We start from the raw sequence: 20279 nt of genomic DNA on the forward strand, positions 1-20279 counted from the left end.
TACCCAGGAACAACGCTTACATTTACTTTTATTGCCTTCCCGTTGTTAACTACATCATCTTCTGACCAAGATTTCTGTTCACCCGATGAGGCAGGGTTGGAGACACTTTGCAAATTGCAATGAGCACTTTAAAGGAAAAGTACATGGGCTGTGAATTAATAGAACTGGGAATTCCTAATTGAGACTAGGAAGGTCTCTAAAGAAGTTGAGGAAAAACCTAAATAGAATGGATAGAAAGTGAGAAGGAGGCAGAGTGAGAAACAGCCTCTTCAGAAGCCCTGAACAGGCAGGATCCTGGGGTCCTTGAGACAGTGAAAGAAGCAGGAGAGTGGGGTTTGTGCCTGAGAGACAGACATTGAGATGGGGCCATGGTGCAGAGCCTCATTGGGCCTGTCTTGCCTTTGGGATTTTAGTCTGACCACAGGGGGAATCTGCCAGAGAATTTTAATGGGAAAGTGAGCATGGAGTCTCTGGTAGATTGAACAGGAGTAAGAGTCCAAGAGAGGACATCCTCTTAGAAATCTGTGTTGCTAGTTCCGACCAGATTTGTCTGATATAACAGCTCCACCTGGGGAGTGCAAGTGGAAGATACATATCCTTGAAGAAAATTTGCCAGTATTATCAAAAGTCTTAATTTGTACACATTTTGACCCATCAATTCCATTTCCAGGCATTTAAAGAAAAAAATGTCATGTGCAAAAATTTAGCTGCTAATATGCACATCCCTATTGCTTATAATACAAACTTATTTTAAAAGATTATAGTATTTTTAAACAAGTGGTAAGGAAAAAGTAAATCGTTGCAGACTCGTAAAGAGACCACACCATCCAGTCCTCTGGCCATCTGGGTGGGTGCCAGGAAGAGAGGTGCTGAAAAATGAAGAGAAAATGCAGAACTGAGGTGAGACCCTCCCTCTCCCCAGCTGGAGGAAAAACCAGAATTAATGAGAAGAGATCCTCCTGAAACAAATTTGGAAGAGGGGAGACATGTAGTCTTAGAGGGATGAGTTTTAGGAAAAACATTTCAACCCTGTCTCACCTGCTGTCCCGTGTTCTGTTTCCCCTGCCTCTCCCTTCCTCATTCTCCCTCTCTCCTCTCCTGTCTTCTTCCCGTTCCTCCCATTTCTCTCTGTTCTTATCCCTTCCTCTTAACTTTTTCCTGCATATACCCATAACATTTATGTAATATCACCAGAGCATGAAAAAAGCCAAATAATTCTAAGTAAATGAGATAACCTTTCTTCACAAAAGATAAAAACAACTATTTTTTTTTCCATCTCACGTTCATTTATGCTATATGACAGTTTTTCTGTGTGACAGAAATATTTTACTATATGGTCTTAATGTCCATTTGCCAGATTCAACTCAAATGTTGTATGTTCTTTGTGTTCCTAAAAATATCTAGACCAGTCTCCAACGTTAAGACGTTGGTTCCCACTCCTCTACAGTGTTGTTGCACCATTGAACCCTGTTAAACATTTCCTTTTTAGTGCCTGTTTATTTCATTTTAACTAGATGTTTTTGCTGGTTCTTTGAAGGTGTTACTTCAAAGTTGTGATTAACTAGAAAATTCCTAAAGGAGTTTGAATTTGACTTCTTACTAAACTTACATTTATCATCTTTGGTATTTCCATGTTTTCCTTTTCCTATCAGTATTTTAAAAAAAAATCAGTATTCTCTAGCTTTATTGACTTTCCAAAATAGTTATTAAAGGTAGCATAGTATTTTAAAAATTGTTACTTCTCCCAGAGTACAGTTTAACTGTTTCCTTATGAACCAGGTTTTTTTTTTAAATCTATGCATATTATGTTTGTGTATATATATGCACACACATGTAGATATGATTTTTTTTTTCTGAGAATGACACTTTGCCTATGAAGTTTTATAGAACTAACTCTCAAAAGTTCCTAGCTTAGAAGTTATTTAGGTAACTCCATATTATTTTATGAAGTAAAGGTCAAATGTTTATACCAAGTAATTTTTGCTCTTTAGGTATGGAGTACCCAAGTGCTTTGTTACAGAATTTCTTTTTTTTTAAGGAAAATACAAACTTAATAATACAGCCTTTGAAACATTATTTGGATTATAGAAGATCTATTTAAGTTTCTAGTTAAATATTTATTTAGTTAATTTCAGAACTAAATACATGAGTATACCTATCAGATTCTGTCTATGGTGACATAAATTATTAGAAATCCTGGGGTAAACGGTAGTTAAGATACCTATCCTTCCTTATAAAGAACCAATAAATAAATAACAAAAACAGGGGAGAAAAAGATACCTTCATAAATACTTTTCTGTCATATACATGAGTGTGTTAGGGTGGTGGAATTAGAAGCAGTGCAGTCTTTATGAGTGTGTTTGTTAAGGCAGTGCTTAATGCTTAGGATCCATTTGGGTAACTACCTGAGATATTAAATTCATGTTATCAGGCAATATTCAACACTTTCCACTTTGTAAGTTGAACAACACAGTAGTATATAATTTGTAATATTTTCATTCCTTGCTTAAATCATTCAGGACTTACTTGTAGCAATTTTTTTTTCTTTTCTTTTCTTTTTTTTTTTTTTGGTACCAGGTATTGAACTGAGGGGCGCTCGACACTGAGCCACATCCCCGGCCCTATTTTGTATTTGGTTAGAGACACGGTCTCACTGAGTTCGTCTCACTACGTTGCTTAGCTCTTCTTTGTTGCTGAGGCTGGCTTTGAACTCAGGATCCTCCTGTCTCAACCTCCCAAAGTCTTTTGGTTATATGTTCACTGAAGGTATGAAACAGAACCTTACTGTCTTAGAAATTATTTCTCCAATATAAAAATTCTCCTTTTCATTTCACCCTCTATTTTAGTCGTGAGATGGAGAGTAAGGAAACTCTCAAAGGCTTGCACAAGATGGACGATCGCCCAGAGGAACGAATGATCAGGGAGAAACTAAAGGCCACCTGTATGCCAGCCTGGAAGCATGAATGGTTGGAAAGGAGAAACAGGAGAGGTCCTGTGGTGAGTGACTGGGATTACCTGCTCTGAAGCATAGGAGGAAATGGAAAATTAAGCATAAATAGATCCCCTTACAAGCTTTCTTTTTCTTCTTTATTTTAAATGCAGTAGTTTTATTTGCTTGCTATTCTGGCCATTTGAAACAAATCATAACTAAAACTGTGCTAATTGAGAAGCCGTTGGAGAAACTTAACTGTTTGGTGGAGGGCTAAATGCTTAAAGCAACACTGCCCTCTAATGTCAGTATCTAGAATCCATTTATTGGAGCAGTTTTTTCAATTTACTTTGGATTGTTTTATCTCTAAAATAGGATGCAATGTTCTTAATTCCAGAAGTCTTCTAAGAAAGCAGAAAAACTAAATAGACACAAGGGGTTTAAGATAAATGAAAACTTTATGGGGTTTGCTAAAAGAAAACCTAAATTCATAGATTAGGAAAGTTAGAGATACTCTATATGAAGATAACTTTATGAAACATGATTCTTCATTCTTATAAAGGAAGAAATAGATCCCAATTGTTACAGTGTCCTAGCACCAGTCTACCGGCAAGTTTTTATGTTTTTTCTTTATTAACAAAAATAGCAGCATAAGAGTCATATAAACTTGGGTGGGGGGGGATCTAAACTATACCCCTGTCAAATATCTAGCCTCACTTTCATTTCACACCTGTTTAAATTTAAATTAAACATAAAAGTAAAAATGTAGTCCTTCAGTCTCACTAGCCACATTTCAAATGCTCAGTGACCACATATGGCTAGTAGCTGCCATTGGGCAGGGCAGTTACAGAGCATTTCTGTCACCTCGGGACTGTTAGAGGTCTAGCACTGACTAGAGTTAGACATCTCAGTAGCTAACCCCTAAGGCTGTGGACACCCCTCATCACTGAGCATCAGCTGTTACTTGTATTCTGCCTACTGGTTCTAATTCTGTCCCATGGACTTAATACAGAATAAGTCTGTCCTTTACCTGCCAGTGTTTTTTGGCTACCATGGTGCCCATGAGTTATTTCCTTTCTAGCTAAACCTAGTACATTTCTTATATTTCTTCTTCTCATGAGACATGGGGGAAACCCCTCATCATTTTATTATTCAGAGCCTAACCCTTTTGAGAAAACCGTAGAGCAGAAATCACAACTTTTTAAAGAGGAGCCAACCATTTGTCCTTTATTACGCACAAATTAACATTTTCCAGTTTTCTAAAACCAAATTTTGTTTTTTCTGTCTACTTTTCAGGAAATACTTAAATACCTTGTCTGTGTATGTAGAACAAGAGTGAAGAGGGAAGAGGTGTATAGAATAAGACACTTAACACATCATCCCTAAGCTTAATTACCCCATCCTTCAGATTTCATATTACCCTTAAGAAGTTAACTGTCACTGGGCATGGTGGGGCACACTGAGGCAGAAGGATCTCAAGTTCAAAGCCAACCTCAGCAAAAGCAAGCCAGTTGCTAAGCAACTCAGTGAGATCCTGTCTCTAAGTAAAATACAAAATTGGGCTGGGGATGTGGCTCAGTGGTGTAGTGCCCCTGAGTTCAGTCCTTGGTAAAGCGACCCACCTCCACAAAAAAAAAAAAATTAACTGTCTACTTGAGAAATCCGGTTTTATTTTTGTTATGTCTTATGTAAGTTATATTCTATGCTTCTTGAAACGTAAGTAAGGCATAAATATTTTGAAATGGGAAACTAAGGCTTATACACAATAAATAAAGTAATGCATGAGATATCACAAAGTACTTGTGACTAGGAGCTATTGTGTGGAGTGTGCAGAAGAACAGTAAGGACTTAGGAAAAAGAATGTCAAGCTGTAGCATTAACAAACATTCCACAAAAAGTAGGATTTTTAACCATGCCTTAAAAATGGATGAGTTTTCAACTGTAGAGAGGGAAAAGAGGATGGGGGGGGGATTAAAAAATAACAGAATGAATCAAACACCATTACCCTATGTAAATGTATGATTACACAAATGGTATGCCTCTACTTCATGTACAACCAGAGAAACAAGTTCTACCCCATTTGTTTATAATGTAAATTGAACAATTAAAAAAAAAAAGATGAGTTTTTTTCATTTAACGGTGTGCTGCCTGGGACATTGCATGTTGGAAATGAGGATCTGGAGGAGAATGAGTGGAACACAGAGTGAGGGAAGGTCAGGCAAAGTCAGTGGGACAGTGACTGTGGAGAGGAGTAATAGGAAGACCCGAAGGTTTGGCCGTCTGTTTACCGCTAGGGTCAATTTGAGAGCCTTAAGTGTTTTTTCTAAAAAAAAAAAGGTAGGTCTTTTAAACTGCATTTCTGCTTGAGAGATTCTTCAAGATTCTGACTTCTTTTGGTTCTCTGAGATATATTTCTAAACTATTATGAAATATAATGGCTTGAAAAAATAAAGGGCAAGATGGTTTAATATTCATTAGATATTTTTGATTACTTAAAATCATGCTGAGTTTTTAAGATCCTTCATTTTTCTAAAATAAATGAAAAAGTCCTCATTTATTGAGTAAATTAACTATAGAAGTTATATGTACCTCTTTTTCACATTTGTTGGCTAACTTTTGATTACTGATTTCAAATATTGAATGAATTAGAGCATATAATAACGGTACCATTTCTAAAATGTACGAAAACATTTTAACTAGTTAAACCATAAGTGACTGGCATTTGTGTAAGTAAAAATAGTCTTTAACATTAATGGTTTAAAGTAATACCAAATTAAAGAAATAAAGTAATGCCAAATAAAATTTGGTGTATTGTCTGGCATATTTGTATAATCTCATTAAGTTAACTTCCTCGTCTGTGATGTTCAAGTACATTTATCTTTTATGTTTTTGAGTAATCGAAATGTTGGAACACTTTTTATTCAGGTGGTAAAACCAATCCCTATTAAAGGAGATGGATCTGAAATAAGTAACTTGGCAGCTGAATCCCAAGGAGAGGTCCAGGCAAGTACTGCTTCTCCAGCTCCCAAAGGCCGTCGGAGCCCATCTCCTGGTAGCTCCCCATCTGGTCGCACCGTGAAATCAGAATCTCCAGGAGTAAGGAGAAAAAGAGTTTCCCCAGTGCCTGTAAGTTAACGTTTTGGCGAATATGTTAGCTTCTGTCATTTCTAGTCTGATTTATAACAGAAAATGTTGCCCATCCAGCCGTTAGAATTTCAAAGTATGATCTATACACTCATGGCAGGAGTGCAGGTGGTATCCTGAGACCTCCTCTGAGAGTCTGTTAGGTCAAACACTAATTTTGTAATAAAACTACATGTCTTTTGCATCTTTCACTGCACTGGTAATTTTAGTGGGTAAAACTTTAGGTGACTTCACCTGAATTAAGGCTGACAACAGAATATGTCTTTATTACCATATATTGACCATTAAAAGAAAGAGTCGCTTTTACTTAAGAATGCTTTTGACAAAGAAATTAATTTTATTAGGTCTCAACTCTTACTAAATGCACACCTTTTAAATATTCTGTGATGAATTGGGAAGCTTTCATAAAGCACTTCTTCATGCCAAAATACAGTAGTTGCCTCAAGGAAAAGTATTCATGTGATTGTTAGAGTCACAAAGTGAACTGATAGTCATATTTTCATGAAATAACATTGTTATTTGAAAAAAGGACTGACCAACAAACTATGATTATTCAAAGTTGGGTATTTGACAGATAATTTTCTTAGGACAAAGTAAGTGAGACAGACTCTTCACCAATGACAAAATTTTTAGATTTCAAAGCAAAAATTAGAGTTTTAGAAAACTCATATTCACCACTGTGAACTTGACAGTTTCCCAATACTTAAGACTTCTTTAATAAAATAGGTGATACCAAATGTGATTTTTTAAAAATACTGTATAATGAAATGTGAGTGTTCGGAAGATCTGCATGACTCAGTGAACTCCAGATGAGCATTGTGTGGTATAAAACAGTGATTTCATAGGATTCACTCAAAGTGTATAATAGGTTGTCTGGATTGTAAGCAGTAGGAAAAAGTTGTTGGTGTGGTTTCATGTTTCACATTACAACTACCTGTAAGAAATCACTTTTGAGCCTTGGTGTACTACTAAAGATATGCATAATTATTTGAAAAGTCTATCAGAATTTTCCTTTCTTTTATAGCTACATATCTAGGTGAGGTCAGATTTTCTTTTCTACACATACTTCAGTCAAAACCTAGCAGCATATTGAATGCAGAAGTAACTATGAGAATCCAGCTGTTTTTTATATTAAGTCAGACATCAAAGAGATTTGCAAAAAAGACAGGCGTTGCCTTCATGAGAGGGACTTCCAATGGTAGGATAGATGTTAAACTTTCTAACTTTGAAGAGCCAATGAGTGAATAGAAAAATGGTTAAGAGAGTGAACAAAAAGGGGAGTTTGGTTTTCCTCAGATCTGGAGTTCTGAAAGCACATAAATCCTTTTTATTTTATTTAATATGTGGTGCTGAGAATCTAAGTCAGTTCCTCACACATCCTAGGCAACCACTCTACCATTGAAATACAACCCCAAAAACCCCAAAAACTACAACCCCCCCAAAAAAATCCTTTTTTTGAAATGAGACAGACATCATTACCCTGTGTACGTGTATGATTACACGGATGGTATGAATCTACATTGTGTACAACCATAGAAACGAAATTATGTACCCTATTTGTATACAGTGAATCAAAATGCAGTCTGTAAAAAATTAAAAGCTGAATGAAAATAATTTTTAAAAAGTTCATTTTCATTACTAACACAATAACCATCTTTTATTACCTCACAGATTTGCATATTGACACAGCTCAGCAGGGGTGGCTTTCTGCTCCCCAGGCATCTGCTGCAGCTGGGCTGACCAGGGCTGCTTCTCCACTCACATGTGTGGCTTCTGCTGGAATGCTAGAATAGTTGGAGGCTATCAGCGTCCCTTTCCTCATAGCATGGTGGCGGATTGCAACAGTCGTGTTTCCGGAGGGCAAGTTACAACATGCAAGCTCTCCTCAGGCCCTCCACCTGTATCATTTTTGCTAATGCCTGATTGCCCAAAGCTAGCTACAAGCTCAAACCCACAATTCACGTTAGGGTTACACAAGGCTGTAATAGTGGGAGGTGTGGTTGTAGGGGCCATCACGTAAAAGTATACAGGAATATAAGCAGAATTGCATCTCCACATCTCCCCCCTAAAACAACCCCACTCTTTAAAACAAAATAAGCAGTGAGACCTTTAGTCTGGAGCTGTTTCTGTACCTGGAAACCGAACTGACCATTGACCAATCACAAACAGCCAACCTGCCAATTGGTTATATAACTAGGGACTGCCAGATAAAGCAAAAGCCTCCCTGTGGCCATCCAGCACTTTCTTTACTTTTGTGTTTAGCCTATAAAGCTGACGTTGACTTCATGCTGCCTAAGTTAGCGCTCTCTGACTCTCTTCTAGTTTTGAGTACTGCCTGATTCATGAATCATTCTTTGCTCAAATAAACCATTTAATTTATTTAGTCTAAAATTTTCCTTCTAACAGCAGACTCTGTCCAACCCTAGGCAATTCTAGTCTGTTTTCTGTCTCTATATATTTGCCTCTTCTGGACACTTCATAAAATGGAACCAATAGGTGGTCTTCTGTGAAAGAAGCCAGTCACTGTCAAGTTTTATCCATGTTATATTACATGCATCAATATTACATTAATTTTCAATTGCAGAATAATATTCTTTTTATGCACATATACCATGTTTTGTTGACCCATTCATCAATTGTGCTACTTCTACCTTTTGGCTATTATGAAAAATGCTGCAGTAAACATTAATTTACAAGTTTTTATGGGGGCATATATTTTCATTTCTCTTGGGTTATTCCTAGCAGTGATATTGCTGGGTAACATTTACTATTTTGGGTAACTACTATAGTTTCCCAAAGCAGCTACACAGAGTATTCTAATTGCTTTGTGTTCTTGCCAACATTTATTATTTTCAACTATTCAGCTGCAAATCCAAAACAACCAGTATTTTCACGGGGTAGTGATGGAAAGACCAAGTTGTAGAAAAATCGGTGAAGTGTAGTAAGAGTGGTATATGTTGCTCACTCCATAGGCAGTTTTTGTCAGCCTCCATCAGGGTTTATTTACTTATTTATTTCTTTTAATTTTTCTTGGTACTGGAGATTTGAACCCAGAAGCAGTGAGACAGTCTTGCTAAGTTGCTATTACTGGCCTCAAACTTGTGATCCCCCTGCCTCAGCCTCTCTAGTCACTGGGATCCAGTGAGATATTTTAATCAAGGACGAATTTCTATAGAAGGTACAGTAGGAGGAGTTCCAGGACAGTGTTTTTAAGTTCCAAGTCACAGAAGAGGGTTGTAATAAAGCCTTCTGTAGAAGCCAGGAAGTTGGATGTTTAATTTTTACCCCTAGATATAGTCGTTTGGCTGCTTCTGGCATTTGCTTTTTATGCTTTTATTTTCGTTTGCATAATACTTTTCAAAGCATACTTTTGAATGTTTACAGAGTAATTTGTGAAGTTTGCTATGTGGTTGTCTCACTCAACCAGAGTTAGCATCAGTTATAAGGATGACTGAGATTCCAACAAGTTCACCTGAGATGAGTATGTCAGACAATAGCATTTTGCCTGACTTAGTTTCATTATACATTGAAGCATTTTTGTCAGTATATAATCTCCCGTATGGCTATCTGGTAGGATTCTTTTTTAATATAATTTCTTATTGAGAAGTAAGAAACTTAGAAACCAAAAGCAATGTCATAAAGTTTCAGAGCGGCAGAATCACACCACCTCGAAGAGCCCCTTCCCCAGACGGCTTCTCACCATACAGCCCTGAGGAAACAACCGCCGTAGTGAACAAAGTGATGCGGGCCAGGCTCTACTTACTGCAGCAAATAGGACCCAACTCTTTCCTGATTGGAGGAGACAGCCCTGACAACAAGTACCGGGTGGTTTATTGGGCCACAGGTAGGATGTGTCACCATCTTCTTTTGTATTAGCATCTGGTACCACTCACACTTACTATCTTAAATTGAGATCACTTAATTCCATTGAGTAGACTAAGTGAGTTAACATGTATTTTGGACTAATAACATTTTTCTAAGTGCATTTATGAGGTTTTTACTGTGACTCAATAGCTTGAAACAAATTTGATCTGTTTAATAAGTTCATTGAAATAAGAGATTAGTAGAAATATTTGTAGGCTTGTCATATATATGAAAATATTAATAGACAATTTTACTATAAACACATTAAAAAATATTAAGAAAGTGATAAACCACAGATTTATTAACCCATCAGTTTTCTTTTAATTCTTCAGAACGCAGCTGTGGACGTGGAACATTTTGTATTCATCTGTTATTTGTTATGCTCCGGGTATTTCAACTAGAAACCCTCAGATCCAATGTTATGGAGAAAAACTTTAAAGAATTTGAGGGGTAACTTTTTTATAATGCTTTGTAATGAAATTGCCAACAGACTTTTCTAATATATTCCTGAAAGTTTTCTATGACCTCCAAATTTAATCGACAGTGATCATTTTGAAGGTATGTAAGAATTATTTGGTACTGATAAATAATGTTCTTGAGATCTATTGAGTGAAAAAGCACTGAATGCTTTTCTAAGTAAACTGTTTCTTAATTTTGAAGCTCTTAACTCAGTTTATGAAAAATATGTAAATAAAAGATATATAGTTCAACCACTAGAACTCTTCATATGTATATTGTGGCACAAATATCCATATTACTGTCTTTTTCCAATGTTAGGTTGAGAGTTTGTTCCAGAAATATCACAGTAGGCGTAGCTCAAGAATCAAAGCTCCATCTCGTAACACCATCCAGAAGTTTGTTTCACGCATGTCAAATTCTCATACATTGTCATCATCTAGTACTTCTACATCTAGTTCAGAAAACAGGTTAGTACTTCTAAGGAATTAAGCATTAATCCAGTGTTACTTTTTAATTTTAGAGGTACTTTTTCATATCACTTGTTAAATTACTCAAAATGATTTAATTATTAAATCTTGGCTTTCATGTTAAAATCAAGGAAAAAATATAAGTCATCTGAGGACATTGTGTTCTAAAATCTAGATTGTTAGAAATGATACATCAATATAATAAATATCCATTTCATAAGAAAAATCATGTGGCAGATGTGAAATACTAAGTGACTACTGTCTACCAGTCATTACTTTGTGCCAAAGCACCTGATATGTTATTCATTCTGTTCTAACAACATTGTCATTAGGTAGTCAGGTGTTATCACTGATTTATAGGTAGTGAAGCTGATGGTACTTGTGTAATTAGAAGGAGATGTCCTGTAGTTTTTTGATAATTATTTATATTTCCAAATCACTTTCAACTAGAGGACTTTTTAAATGTTTTTTTTATTTCTTTTTGTGGGTACTGGGGGTTGATCCCAGGGGTGCTTTAACACTGAGATACATCTGTTGTCCTTTTATATTTTATTTTGAGACAGGGTCTCAGTAGTTGGTGAGGCTGATCTCAAACTTGAGATCCTCCTGCCTTATCGCCCCTGGGTTGCTGGAATTACAGGCATGTGCCCCTGCACCCAGCTTTAGGATTTTAAATTATATAACATTATGTCTTTCAGAGCAATTTCCAGAGAATTCTCTTTATATAAGACTATTTTGCCTTTGAGAATGTAAGCATATTCCAAATAAATAGACTTATCAGTTGTAATTAAGAAGTTCAGTAGCCTGTTAATCAGTTATTACTTGAAACCTATAGTGCTTCTGAAACTTTCGATGGCCTTGTTGCTAATAAGATGAATTTATAAGCCTTGAAGGATCTGAGATGTAGCCCAAAATGACAAGTGTAAAATTCTTTTCAAGTCTCTAGTTTTATCATAATTCACGTGAATTTTTTCTTTTCTATGAGTTTCTTTATTAGTTTTAGCAGGAAATTGAGATATTTAAATTACTGCAGAAAGGAGCTGAGGGTACCTCCTGTTTGTTACCAAGGCACCTCAGTTCGAGAAGCACTGGTCTAAGTGTTTGAGTCCCATGTTCATCCCATCATCCTTTTAAGTATTATAACTACCTCAGAATTCAGAAGAATGGGAAAGTGATGGCATGATAAGGGCTAAATGAGAAAGAGAACTATTTTCATCTGTGGAAAATATATAAAGAATTTCTTAAATGAATCAATTGAATTAAATGAATTGTTTGTAGAATCATAGATTTTTCCAAGTTGTTTGGGACATTAAGATGACCCAAGGCCAAAGAGGTCATGAAGCCTACCTGAGTAAGAGCGTAACCAGGTGTCTTGGCTCTTAGTTCAGATCCCTTTCTCTCACATCTTCTCTCTTCCTAATAGGATGGAAAAAGTGAGAGAGAGAGTTAGAAAGCTTATTTCTGTAGCTGTCTGACCCAAACTTATCCTAGATCCTTTCTCCTTTGGATTGACATTTCCCTAACTTTTACCTTGCAGAAAAGTAACAAATACTTAAAACCAGAAAGCCAAATTAAAATAGAAAGTTACTCTGTGAGATGAAAAAAGATGCCTTGCAAATATGGACTGATCATAATTTAGGGATTCTGTTGATTTACTTTGAGTTGGTATATCTGTGAGGAGAAACTACAGAGGTATAGTCATGATATACTTAGTTAGGTTTTTTTTCCCACATAATCATGTTTTTATATATAAAGACTAAAATCAATAAAAGGAAATTTATCTGGAGATCTAATTACATTAAAAATTTAAATGACACTTCAGAAATAATAAAAATCAGAATTAGAGCAAATTGAAAATATTTTACAAAACTTAACAAAACCTTACCAATAAATAAATAAAACTGCAACAAGGAATCTAGACTCTCAGTGCATAAATGGACAAAGGGCATGATAAGGATATTCATAAAAGAATTTTAGGGGCTAACAAACATATAAAACCTCATTTAAAAAAAAAGATAATAGTTTTTATTTACAGAATTAATGAAGACTTTTAAAATAAAACAAATCAGTTCTTAGAAGGATGTGCTCCATGTATGTAAAGTGTTATTGTAACCTTTCTGGGAAAAAGGAATGTGTCTTTTTAAACAGTTTCAATTCATTAATCCACCTAAAAGGTTTTTAATGGATAAATAGGCTCACATTATGAATATGTAATGCAAGCATTAAAATTGTGCTTTTAAAGACTATTAAATGGCATGGAAAAATGTGTATAACTGAAAGCACATTCAGGTTATACTACTATGTCATGGACGAACCCAGATTTTTAAAATATATATTTTTAGTTGTAGATAGACACAATACCTTTATTTAATTATTTATCTTTAAGTGGTACTGAAGATCAATCCCAGTGCCTCATATGTACAAGGCAAGTGCTCCACTACTGAGCTACAACCCTAGCCCTGAACCCAGTTTTTAATATATGAAAAGTAATAAAATTACATAAAAATTATAATGGTTATTATAGGAGGTATTATTATAAGTTAACTTTTTTTTTTACTTTAACGTTTGCTTTGCGGACTGTTGGGTTCTGTTGTAGCTACTCAGCTCTGTCCTTGTAACCTGGAGAGAGTCATAAATAATCTGTAAATGAATGGACGAAATGCATTCAGGTCAACTTCAGTTTATGGAAGCAGGCCACAAGTTGATTTGTTCTCCTGCAGTTTGCTGCTCACTGCTCTGTATTCATGTGCTCTTCTGAAAAAACTGCCAAAATGAAAATAATCTAAAATGTCAAAACAGTGGACACAAAGATGTTCTTAAACGTTTCTTCAAACAACTCAGATGACAACAACAAATGGATACTTAACCAGTTATCTAATCAGTGGAAAATTGTAGCACCATTAAAAATTACACACATACATAGAGTGGAAGCAGCCCAAATATTCATCAAGGGATGAATGGAAATGAAATTCAAAACATTCATACAATGAAATGTTATTCTGTCCTCAAAAAGGAAGTAAATTCTGATATTGGTACGACATGAATGAACCTTGAGGACATTATGCCAAGTGAAATAAGCCAGACGCACAAAAACCAAATACTGTTTTATTCCAGTTGTTTAAGGTTTTTAGTCAAAATAATAAGATAAAAAGTAGAAGGGGGTTGCCCAAGGCGGGAGAAGATGAAATGGGGAGTTATTTATTTATTTTTATGTGGTGCTGAGGATCAGACCCAGTGCCTCACACTGCTAGGCAAGCACTCAACCACTGAGCCACAGCCCCAGACCTGAATTGTACTCTTAAAAATGGTTAAGATGGGGTTGAGGTTGTAGCTTAGTGGTAGAGCACTTGCCTAGCACCAGTGAGGGACTGGGTTCGATCCCTGGCACCGCATAAAAATAAATAAATAAAACAAGGCTTTGTGTCCATCTACAACAAAAAATATTTTTTAAATGGTTAAGATGAAATAAAAAGTTTAATATAGCAAATTTTAGGATAATATACATGTTTTACCACAACAAAAAAAATTTTTTAAAGTTTATATATATCTATGAAGCTTAATGTTTAATAACAAGTAAAATGTTATAAATTTTTATAAATATGAAATACTGTATGTATATAGATAGAGATATAAACAATGTATACATTGGGAAACTTTGAAAAATGATGGGTAGAAAATACCTGAAATGGTTATACTTGTGGTCAGAAAAGCATTTAAATAAATTGTCCTTATACTTTGATTTAAATAAAGCAACTTTATTTTTGCTCTTGAATAAGCCCATAATTATTTGAAAAGTTGATTGACCTTGCATCATTTTTGCCCATAAATATTTTTATTAAAGTTGTTAAAGAAATCATTTTTGTAACATTGCTATTTATTGTTTATCTTTAATACATGCATATTCTGACAGCTTTTCCACCTACAGATAAGTGAAGAGGGAGAAAAGATTATCATTGTGACTTACCTCAAGAATTATGCACTGTGACTCTTTTGACCTGTTTGTTGAGCTTATTGGGGAACTGATTATTTTTGCTGTTAGTCCCTAAGACCAATTTTTCAGGAATTATCAGCTTTAGATACTATAAGTACAATATTGGACCCAATGAAAAGCCTGGGCTTAGCAGAGACTCTAAATTTTTAGGGGTAAGTAGATGATGGCATATTCTTCTAAAGTAAAAGTTTAATGATAGGTCTGCCACAGATTGGTTTTATAACTAATTTAACATCCCAGATTCTTGGATTTATGTCATATGAATATCATTGATTTTAAAAGCTGTTTATCACATCACAAAGGTTCAAAGTAAACCTTTATAAAATAGAAACGTTTTTCTCCCAAACTGCACACAAAGTAACTATTGTTAAGTTTTGTACAACTTTTTAAAATTATATAAATTATATAATACAAGGAAATACAGTTCCTTCCTTCTCTATGTATAAGCATAGAGATGCATGCGTTTGCTCGCGCGTGCGCACACACACACACACGCACACATACTCCTCTTTTTTTTTTTTCTAACAAATACAAAGTTATGCATATATTTTGGCCTGCATCTTGCTTTTATTTTCATTTTCTTTTAAATATCATTTTTCCCAAGAAAGTCCTAGGGATGTGGCTCAGTAGTAGAGCACTTGTCTGGCATGTACAAGACCCCAGGTTTAATTCCTTGAGAACTTGTTTGGAGTTTCTAGCAGCGGGGCGCAGCTACTCGTATACCCTTGACGGGAGAGAACGGTCTCTGTCGGAGAAGGTCGTCCTCTTCGACGAGCCGCGCAGCTTCGGGAGGGACGCACATGGAGCGGTGAGGAAGGGAACACCTGCCTAAGCCAGCCAGATCAGCCAAATCAACCCTGGCTATCAATGGGGGTGGCAGATTGTCACAGCCAGATCACCCTCACATCCCCCAGGTTTAATTCCTACCACCACAAAGAAAAAAAGAAGAAGAAAGAAAAAAAAGTCAGTGCGAAAATACTCATTTCTTTTTTCATGGCTATATAAGACCATAATTGTACACCATTATACACCATAATTTATTTTGTCATTACATTAGTTAATTGATACTAAGTGTATCTATAGCTATTTGTTTGCCTGTTAGTGCAGCCAGTTTTTGTTTTTCTGCTCACATGCTTAAAATGTATCTGTAGGATAGCATCTTAGAAAATAGAATTTTTAGATCATGAATATATACATTTTAATATTTTAAGGATTACTAACAAAATTACCTTCTAGAAATTTCATTTTTTTATTCCTGCCAGCAGTATATATGACAACCTGTTTACCTAAGCCATTGTCAGGGGCCAGATGTTACCAATCTATTTAATTTTTGCCAATCTAAAAAATAATAATAGAATAAAGTGTGGATTCATTAACATGCATTTTGTACTTCTCTTTTCATTGTTTATATTGGCTATTGGTTTTTATTTTAATTGCCTTTTATCTCTGATGTCCATTTTTCTATTCAGTTATTAGTATTTTTCTTGCTGATTCTTAAAAACACTTTGTGTATTAGGATTATTCAAATAAATACTACATAATTGCCCATTATATATTCTAATTTTGACATATTTTGGCATAAATGCAATCATTTGGTACATGCTAGAATTCTGTCATGTTACCTTTTCTTTTACCCTGTAATATATTGTGAGCATCTTCTTTTAATGGATCTTTTCATTCCTTTTGAAAAGTTTATAGTGTCTGGTTGAACATAATTTTTTAAACTTCTTTTTGATGTTCATTTGATTGTTTTCATTTTTCATTATTTTACAATAATATTGCAGTGAATATTCTCACACATATCTCTATATTTTTGTTTCATCATTTCTTAGAAGTCTAGGTGAAGGGTTAAGTACATTTAGAATGCAGCAGGTCTTCAAATCTAGTTCTAAGAAAGTTGCCACCAAAAGTGTCTAAAATAGGGCTGGGGTTTATAGAATGCTTGCCTCACACGCACAAGGCCCCTGGATTCAATCCCCCCCAAAAAAAAATCACCACAAAAAAATCACCACAAAAAAATCACCCACACACACACAAAAAAAAAGCGTCTAAAATTAACATTTAGATTTAAAATGGAAATAGATGAGCTCTAAGGTTGAAATCTTGAAGCTGATACCATGTAGTTTTATTCATACATTGTCAAACCTTATGGCAGTTTGTTATTCAAAAGGCACAGTAGCAGCATTTTAGGGATACAAATACTCTTTTTAAGATTACAGTTCATGTATTGTATTCATGGTAAGGACAGATTAACTCACACAATCTGTGAATCACATGTGGAATCTGATTTGAAATTTCTCTACATTAATAGGAGAAATAATTATCCTTGAAATAGTCTATAGAAGATGCTCTTAAATATTTCTAATAATGTGTTCATATTTTAAGGAAGCATAATTGTAATTAGCATATTGCATTAATTCTGTCTTATATTCTTTTATACTTAGTACTTTTGCTCCCCCTTCCTTACAGCATAAAGGATGAAGAGGAGCAAATGTGTCCTATTTGCTTGTTGGGCATGCTTGATGAAGAAAGTCTCACAGTGTGTGAAGATGGCTGCAGGCAACAAGCTGCACCACCACTGCATGTCAATCTGTAGGTGGCTCCTTTATCCCTCTGCTTACCCAACAAGTTGCTCTCCAGCTAACTATGTTATTTGGAATTATAAGGTGACTTGTGGGAAGATTGGTGAGAGCAGGAAATAAAAAGCGTTCCTAGGCCATATGTAAGTTTTCAACAAATTAGTGTTTGGGATTTATTAAGAATTGATCGTCTGAACAGTGACATCCAGTACAGTGCAATACATGTGGAAGTGCAAGGGAAGTGCAGAGTTCCCACCTGTAAGGTGTATATGAAGGGAGGGAGGTGGAAGAAGGTCTGGGGAAGCTTTACAGAAAGGGGAACATCAGCGCATGATAGGGAATTACCTAAGCATGTAATCAAGTGGGGCAGAACATTTTGAACAACAGTGAGAAAAATATACATTATCGTGACTAATAACATTTGCAAAGGCGTCAGAATAACTGAACGCTACGCTTGCATGCTTTCAGATACTCCAGTAATTTTTGGTGGTCCCTTCCATATAAATCCTATACTAACTGACTGTTATGAACAGTTATAACATAAATACTTAAGGCAACCTTACATTTTTGTAAGTTTTTTTTCCTTTACTTTTTTTAGGGGCAGAAGAATGTAGAAGAAATAGAGAACCTTTAATATGTCCTCTTTGTAGGTCTAAGTGGAGATCCCATGATTTCTACAGGTAGTAATTTTAAATTAATGATTCGCATGTGATAAATAAAAAATAAAAATGCTACCAAAAGTGATTTAAATCTGTTAATATTTTTTAGCAAGTTTGTGTTTTCGTTTTAGCCATGAGTTGTCAAGTCCTGTGGATTCCCCTTCTTCCCTGCGTGCCTGCACAGCAGCAAACCGCACAGCAGCAGCCTTTGGCTGGATCACAAAGAAGGAATCAATAGAGCAATTTTAACCTTACTCACTATGGAACTCAGCAGATCCCTCCTGCTTATAAAGATTTAGCTGAGCCATGGATTCAGGTAAGTAGTTCATCATTCTTCATTTCTCAGAGGAAGATTTGCAAATCAGTTTAATGTGTTTGTCCCCTTTCCTCACCCTTTTATAATTTACTAAAATATTTTGCTTGCCTTCATCATGACTCGGTCCCATTGAGAATTTTACTTTTATTTTGGTGTTAATACAGCTCAGACTTAAAACATTATTTGTAGGTTCAGATTTTGTATATAGAAACATCTCTTTCTAAACTAACAGATAAAAGTCTAAGGGTAGAACTGAAACTCTTAAGTACTAGCTTTTTTAAGTCCTTTTTAAAAATCCTCATTCCTGCCCAAAGTTTCTATTTGCTACCATTAAAACTCAATTTCTCCTTTCTGTATCCTACCAGCATATAAAAATTGGTGTTTGCTTAGTGGACAAATAAGAAAAATATATGGTAACTACCTTGTATTTATAAGGACAGTTTCCATATTTTACCTTCTCTTCTGATTGCTTTTCATCCTCAGTAAATAAGATTTTTGGTTGCTTGGTCTGTCGAAAGTTTCTTGATGGTTGAATGCTTGGTCTGTTACTTAGGAAAAAATGTGGAACTCAAAACCAGTGTCTCCAGTAAACAGTAATAAAGTAAAATATGTATTTTTTATAATCTGTTAAATTCTGTTGAATACTGTTAAGTTGTGAATAGGTGTATTAACTCATTAAGCTTTTACACATTAGGCTTTGTTCCCCTTTCTTTTTGTGACCATTATAAGTTCTACGGCTTTGGAATTCTCTTTTCTCATCATGTTAGCAACCTATTATCTAATAAATCCACAAATTAATAAGCACATACCAATTCTTTTATCTAGTTCACTAATGATATTTAACATAGATCTCTACCAGCTCCTTCAGGATCCTGTAAAGAATCTCAAGTTGATTCTAAGCGGTTAAATGCTGTTTTTTTCAAGGCCATAGCATAGTTCATTGTCCTTAAGATTTGTTTTGGTCTAGGTTATATATTATCAGTTTTGGTTTTCTTTTTTTAAAGAATGTTTTGGACAGAATTAAACTTAAGACAGTGATATGCTACTTAAGAGTGCCAGAAGTTTATATTCTTGTTGGTTTATTCTCCTTTAGGTCTCTTTTTAACAGGAACACATACAATTAAGTATATTATGATCTGCTTTCCCTAAACTGTTTGTTCCTCTTTAATATTTAGAATTTTTCACACAATGTTATCTCAGTTGTTAAACTTATTTTTAACCAATTGGTTCATAACGTCAATGCCATTTACCTTATCCTTCTTTAGGAATTCTGTAGGGATTCTGCAGCTTTGGAGGCATGGTAGTGAAGAATGTAGCAACATTCATAATTCTGAGAGCATCGCTACTGATTTAAACATGAGCATCCTTACTTTAGTTGTTTGGTTTTTCCTCTCTGTTCATCATAGCCCCCTGTTTTGCCTAGACCCACCTGTTCTTTCAACCATTTTGCACAAGACAAATTCAGATAAATTCTTTTGATTTACTATAATCATCTGTAAGAGAAATACTGTGTTTTGAAAACTCCACTCTAGTACCTTTCTTGACTTGGCTTCTTAAAAAATTTTACTCCAGTTGTTTCTTTGTAAACTACTTTAATATGACTAGAAAGTTGGAATGCTTCACAATTTTTTTGGTGTGGCCTTTTTGTTATTTTGTTAAACATGAAGGGTTCAGGCATATCCATCTACTCTTAATTTTACTTGAGCTAATAGTTGTTAATGACACCTTAACTCGAGTGTAAAATTCCTCCTTAGGTTTTCTAAGTAACTAGGCATATTTGAAATTGAGTAGTACAGTGAAGAATTAAGAAATGACCGATTTTTCTTTAATAATCAAAAATAATGTTTAACTCAACACACAGTGGGTATTTT

General features: G+C 35.1%; 1 protein-coding gene across 1 annotated transcript in view; it reads left to right on the plus strand.

Moving 5' to 3' along the window:
• Positions 1–20279, plus strand: part of Map3k1 (mitogen-activated protein kinase kinase kinase 1) — a 70975-nt gene that overhangs the window by 35762 nt on the left and 14934 nt on the right. Inside the window, 11 exon segments of the mRNA XM_047555677.1 lie at positions 2847–2997; positions 5855–6055; positions 9716–9901; positions 10251–10340; positions 10342–10382; positions 10711–10863; positions 17324–17414; positions 17416–17446; positions 18032–18113; positions 18224–18269; positions 18271–18408. Coding sequence (XP_047411633.1) covers positions 2847–2997; positions 5855–6055; positions 9716–9901; positions 10251–10340; positions 10342–10382; positions 10711–10863; positions 17324–17414; positions 17416–17446; positions 18032–18113; positions 18224–18269; positions 18271–18408 — 1210 coding nt within the window.

The sequence above is a fragment of the Sciurus carolinensis genome, chromosome 6, assembly GCF_902686445.1.
Source record: "Sciurus carolinensis chromosome 6, mSciCar1.2, whole genome shotgun sequence".
Classification (NCBI taxonomy): Eukaryota; Metazoa; Chordata; class Mammalia; order Rodentia; family Sciuridae; genus Sciurus; species Sciurus carolinensis.